General features: G+C 34.9%; 1 protein-coding gene across 2 annotated transcripts; it reads right to left on the reverse strand.

Moving 5' to 3' along the window:
- Positions 1–1,061: 1,061 nt before the first annotated feature.
- Positions 1,062–5,642, reverse strand: LOC132633195 (uncharacterized). 2 transcript variants are annotated; one of them, XM_060349574.1, is made up of 5 exons: positions 4,584–5,642; positions 3,662–3,814; positions 2,535–3,564; positions 2,344–2,419; positions 1,062–1,720 (listed from the first exon to the last, which is right to left on the reverse strand). In XM_060349574.1, exons 1-3 carry the CDS (start codon positions 4,722–4,724, stop codon positions 3,325–3,327), a joined length of 534 nt encoding a protein of 177 aa, XP_060205557.1. In that variant the 5' UTR covers positions 4,725–5,642; the 3' UTR covers positions 1,062–1,720; positions 2,344–2,419; positions 2,535–3,324. The 2 variants fall into 2 exon arrangements, with proteins under 2 accessions (XP_060205557.1, XP_060205475.1); XM_060349492.1 differs by having other exon boundaries at positions 1,062–2,419.
- Positions 5,643–6,480: the final 838 nt, after the last annotated feature.

A 6,480-nucleotide genomic window follows, 5' to 3' on the forward strand; every position in this document is an offset into this window, starting at 1 on the left:
CCAAAATGTTGTAAAAGTAAAACCTTTTTTCTTTCTTTCTGGAAAGTAGATATTATTATAACGTAAGAAACAATGAATCTGGGTAAATACCCAAAAAAAAAAAAAAACCTGAGCAATAACGACTTCAATATTCTAAGCAAAAAGAAGAGCAACTTCAATCTGAAGTTAAAATATAAATAAAAAGTTAACTAAGTGGTTACAAATTCAAAAGTAATACACGTTTAGTAAACACATGAAGATAAAAGTAATTTACCTTTTACAGCTGCTCAGGAGTAATATCTGGTTTGAAATATAATGAAAAAAAGAAAAATTAATATACTGATTAGAAGTATTAAAATTTATATTTGACAAAGCAGAAAAAAAAAAAAACTTTCTACAAATGAAGTTTAAAAGTTGATCATTTTTCAGTCAGTCTGTTATCAAATACAATGAAAAAGAAGAATGAAAATTCTGTTATTACCTTTGATCTTCAAATTGAACCAGAAGGTAATACCTCTACACAGATTTTATTGTAATAATAACAAATCCAAAACAGGAGAGAAACAGTACACTGTATAAAAGTCTTCTTTCCATGGTCTATAAGGGGTAAAAAAAAAAAAAAAGCAAAGTAGAGTGGGTTTGGTGGGAAGGAAAAAATTTTCCACATAAAAGGTTAAAATAACTAATAAAAAATATTATCTTGAAAATATTTAAATATATAATTTTAGAAAAATATTATAGGAGGTGGCCAGGTGGGGTGGGAGTAGGGAGCGGGATGAGGTTGGGGCTATGGTTTTGGGCTCATGTGTGTGTTCGACGGTCGGAAGGAAACGATTAATATGAAATGTGGGACTTGTTTTCCTTATTTCTAGTAGGAATGTTTTTTTCCATGCCAAACACACCTGTATATACCTCAATTTTCTTATGTTTGGTTGGTTAAAGTATTTTATTAAAGAAACTAAGTTTATTAAAAATTAGAAAAGTAATTTTCTTTATGGAAGTAGGGAAAACAAATTTCACATAGAAAGGAACCATAAATGTTAATGCACTCTAAGTCCAACACTTCCATACAACAAACAACATCCAACTTTTTTCTTTTTAAACCAACAGGGGCGTAAAGGTTCGACGGTACAATTGACAAATGACAAGCAGGACCCAATAAGCGCAAAAAAAAAAAAAAAATATATGATCCAGAATCCATAAACTAAAAATCTCGGTTCCGCTTCTGCCTCCTTCCTTTGGTACTCCTGCACAGCTGGACAGCCAACTCTCCTTCACTCTTTACTTCAACATTTTCTAGGAGCTCGATAATTTATTGGTCAATATCAACAATAACATGTCCTATAAATCAAACACAAGATAAACCAATTGTATTATAATCGGACGAAGATCATAAAGTCGACAAACCAAACAAAATTACATCCTCATATGCTCGTGAATTGACAATCATCCACAATTTAAGGAATTGCCATTGTTTTAATTAAGATTTCTTCTACATTTATTTTACATTCAATGTGTTTCCAAGATAGAGCCCGATGATAGCATCCACCTATGCTACATCAAAAAAATTAAGCAAAGGTAGAGTAATACTAATTTACAGTATAGAACTCGAGATAAATCAAGCTTCCAATCATTTTACAAGACATAGCTCTCAAAAATCACCCATTATGATGTACAATCTTGGCTGTACAGCCCACTGTGATCGATCATATCTCCATTTTACGAGCTCTCTACTTCTTCCCTGCATGCTCAATCAAAACTCCTTGGTGAGATAAGGTATCGTGTGGATCAATTTTGAAGACTCAACCAATTAAGTTCAAATTATGCACTCAATGCTATTAAAAAAAAAGTGCTCTACTACTACTACTACTACTTTTAACTAGTTTTTAGGGCCATTATCTAGTACACCACATAAAGTTGGAAAAACTTGTCTCCTGAAGGTCTTCAAAAGTGGGAGTAAGTCCTCTTACAATTTCCAGAACGGTCTTGCCGATCTTCACAGAGGTTCGGTAATAATGGAAGTGATTTATGTTTGAAATGAGACAATCAACCAAGTCAAGCCAAACAATTAAAGGATCAATACTGTAGAAAGGAGACAATTAAGAGAGCTTTCGCCTAGCCAGCTCTTAACAGAACATTCAACAGTGTGTCAAAATCCAGAACACAGTGGTGTTTAGCTCCCTTCCCTCAGAAGCACAAGCAAGAAGTTATATCAGAAAAGTGTTAGCTTACAAGCAGAGGAACATAAAGGTTATCAAAAAAAAAAAAAAAAAAAAAAAGGTAACATAACACTGACAGAAGGTTATCAAAAAAAAAAAAGTAACATAGCACGACAGAAACAAAATTAAGACAGAAAATAACTACCAACTTAGCTGACAATGATTAGTCCTTGAGGTCTCTCAAACTCCATAAATGAGATCTCTGGGTGATTCATGCTTTCCTAGGCAGATGAAAGTTTTACGTGCAAAGTAAGATGAGTCAACGCTACAGTCCAATCCCCAAATCATAATGTGCAGATAAATCAATGATCAAAGAAGAATGATTTATGAACATACACAAGGGAGATTGAGCGACCACCAAACTCAACAGGTTTTGAAGATATAAGCAGGGACAATACCAAGTACTGAATGTGCTTATTGGGAAAAGATGGCCTCCACTCTATCCAGTGACGCTTGTAATCGTCCAGAATTCATATTGAACAATGGTTCACCAGTGCCTAAAGCCCTGAAAATGGAGTCCAAAATTCATATTAGGTAAAAGCAACACCAAGTTTCAGTCCGTTTTGATTCTTAAAGTACTACTCCCTCCGTTTCAATTTGTTTGTCTTACTTTCCTTTTTAGTCTGTTTCAAAGAATGCATCTTTCCTAATTTGACAACTCTTTAATTCTAACATTTTACATCCCACATGGCATATGTTTAAAACTACAAGATTAAAGGACACTTTAGTAGATTATACATATCTTTAATTTAGTCCATGAAAACATGACTCGCCCAACCCGAACAAGTTTGGATGGGTTATTTATTAGCTTAGCCCCCTTTTTTGTTTGATACGTTATTTATAGGCATAATAAAGAAAAATATATGTTTTCTTACATACATAAAAAATTATAAAAAATCAAATAAAAAAAATTGAAACTTAATGAGAATTGGGCGGATTGGGTTATGACCCAATTTTTAGCCCAAGTAACTTTTAGTCAGCTCGTTTTGACCCACCCAAATTCAGCCCAACTCGCCCATTTGACACTCCTATTTAAGACTACAAGACTTAGAAATCTTCTTTACATTCTTAAACTTCGTATCCAGTCAAACTATGACACATAAATTAAAACAGAAAGAGTATACTGTTACGAGGGTAAGAAGCCGAGTGATTCTCTACAAAGTGGGGCAAATGAGGATAAAGTAACTGGCCCAGTAACTTCTGGAAAAACGTAATCTGCTTTCCATCCAAAACGAAAATCCACACCAGGACATAATCCAAGTGATGTTTTATTCCGGATGCTGGAGAGACCATCTCCTCCAAAACAAGTAGTGAGCTTCCATTTCCAACCAGTTGCATGCAACTGAAAGCTATGGCCTACGCCAACCTGTATAAGTTCAAACGACTACCTTATAACTTATATGCTGATAAGGGCTGAACCAGGAAATAGTACAGTGGTAGGGAAGGAACCGAAAAAGTTCAACCTGAAGATTCAGAAATTTTGTCACTGGGATCTTCTTGGAAAGAAGGCGCACTTCATGGCGCAAAGGCTCATATATGAACTTCCATCTCCGATCCGGTGATAAAGGCTTTAAAACCAGCTTAGCCAGGTACTCATTGAATGGGCCATTATAAAACTGGTCAAGAGGTATCATAAAAAATAAAAATAAAAATAAAAAACTAGTTAAAACCACAAATACCCAAATAGACACAAAGTTATAATGCGTGCACTCAATATCCTTTCTGGTGATTTTATCAACAACTACAATGTTAATGCAGAAATGCAATTTACTTCTACGATTTAGATTTCTTTATTGCATTAACTTTAAGCCCGAGGAAATGACTGGAATAAAGCAGATCTTGTATCACTCAGCACCCATCTTACAATATATTATGAGAAAATTGTCAGTTCAATCATTAACTTTAGCAAATAGGGAATATTTGCGTTGAGAATGACAGAAATTAAATTTTCAAGCTCCACGTTAATTGTTGAGATAGTAATCAAGGATATGAAGATTAAAAGTAACACAGAAATGGGATTTTTCGCAGGATAAAATCGGTTTCTACTAGATAAAAATCATGAAAAGAATGTTTAAGCAGTCCACTGGATAACGAATAACTAACTTTAAGTTCTGCATCCTCTGTTTGCAATAGTAAATTGTTCCATCTCTATTCAAGAAAAAGACGATTGCCCACTTGTACTAACTCATACTAAAGAGTGCAAATATCATAATTTAATTGAAAGTAATGTAAACCGTCTTGACACTTTGTAATACAATAATCCCATTAAACTAATAACGAAGAAATGATCAACAAAGTGCAATATTCATATCAACTAGTTTGAGATTGAGACGTAATAGATTGATTAAACACCAACGATATAGATGGTCAGTGAGAAATTAGTACCTCCAAGTTAACCCCAACTCGATAGCCCTCAATTTCTTTTCTGAACTTGACACAAATCTCCGAAGGCATCAGATTGACATTGTAAAGCTCATCCCAAGATGTGGGTTCTTCTCCACTTTGACTCGGACCACCCTCCTCCATTCTCGGACCGAAGAATCAATTCAAACTGAAGATGGGTCAAAACTCGAATCTTTACGCATAAAAAAAAAAATATATATATATATATATCAGTTCATACTTGTCATCAAATTTAATGCCAGAATCAATTCAAACTGCAAACAGGTCAACTACAAAACATCTCAAAAACAAATTTTTACACATAAAAAGTATTTCTTCATATATATCAGTTCATACTTGTTCATCGAATTTAACACTAGAAACAATTCAAACTGAAGATGGGTCAACTACCAAACACCTAAAAATTGAATCTTTAAGCATAAAAACGATTTCTTTATACATAACAATTGATACGTGTTCATCAAATTTAATGCCAGAATCAATTCAAACTGCAAATGGATCAACAACCAAACACCTCAAAATCCAATCTTTACACATAAAAACGATTTCTTCATATATATCAATCCATGCTTGTTCATCGAATTTAACACTAGAAACAATTCAAACTGAAGATGGGTCAACTACAAAACACCTCAAGATCAAATTTTTATGCAAAAACTGATTTCTTTATGAAAGGAAGAAGATGAGAGAATATTCTGTGTATTCCTTGATGAAAAACAATGTTGTACAATGTTCCTATATATAGCAAATGAAATGAAAATGAAAGCTAACAAACTATACACTTGTCACTATTCTATTTGTTGTGTTCGTAACAAATTGTAAATATGTACAAAGAGAATATACACGTAGACCACAGTGATGTCAGTATGTGTGATGTAAGCAATTTGTATATATCTTGTATTGGGCCAGTGTTGTGTATTCTACATTCCCAATTTATTTTGCCTGGCCCAATGGAACAAATAAGCCCAAAATGTGTCCCTTAAACGAATTTGGGTCCAATACCCATATATGTATGTTTAGCCGACCACTTCATCCTTTTAGTCAACTACTTTAGTTAGAAGAAGCTTATTTCTGTCCGTCACCATTTTACCTTCTTCTTCTTCTTCTTCTTCTTCTTCTACAATGGTGGTCGGATAGTCACCGGAGAAAACTTGTCCAACACCCCCCTTCAAGTTGGAGGGGGGGGGGGGGGTATGCAACCCCAACTTGCCCAAAATGTGTCGGTGAGAGGGGCCATTTAGTGGTTTAGTGAAAATGTCTGCAATTTGTGAGGTGGAGGGTACAAAAGAGAGAGAAATGAGTCCGGCGAGGTATTGTTGCCGGACAAAATGGCAATCTAGATCCACGTGTTTCGTTCTTTCATGAAACACAGGATTTTTAGCGATGTGAAGAGCAGCTTGTGAGTCTGAGTGCAGGGAAATTGGAAGAGTTGGAGAAAAGGATAGATCTTTAAAGAAGCGAACAAGCCAAGTGATTTTTGCAACTACGCGACGCATCGATCTGTATTCAGCCTCCGCAGATGAGAGGGAAACGGAGACTTGCTTCTTAGATTTCCAAGAAATTGGACAATCTCCAAAGTTGATGAAGTGTCCACTAATGGAACAACGACTTTCCGGGCAAGTGGCCCAGTAGGCGTCATAAAAAGCCCTTAACTCGAAGTTTGGAGAAGAAGACATGACAAGACCAAGTGCAGGGTCTGAAAGAACATATCTCAAAACGTGAATGCCAGCATCAAAATGGGGTTCTCGAGGTGATTGTATATATTGGCTTAAATGTTGGACACAAAATGAAAGATCTGGTCTGGTATGTGTTAAAAAATTGAGCTTTCCTATTAGTTTTCGATATATGGAAGGATCTGCTAACAATTTTCCTTTGTTTG

This window comes from Lycium barbarum, chromosome 1 (assembly GCF_019175385.1).
Source record: "Lycium barbarum isolate Lr01 chromosome 1, ASM1917538v2, whole genome shotgun sequence".
Taxonomy (NCBI): Eukaryota; Viridiplantae; Streptophyta; class Magnoliopsida; order Solanales; family Solanaceae; genus Lycium; species Lycium barbarum.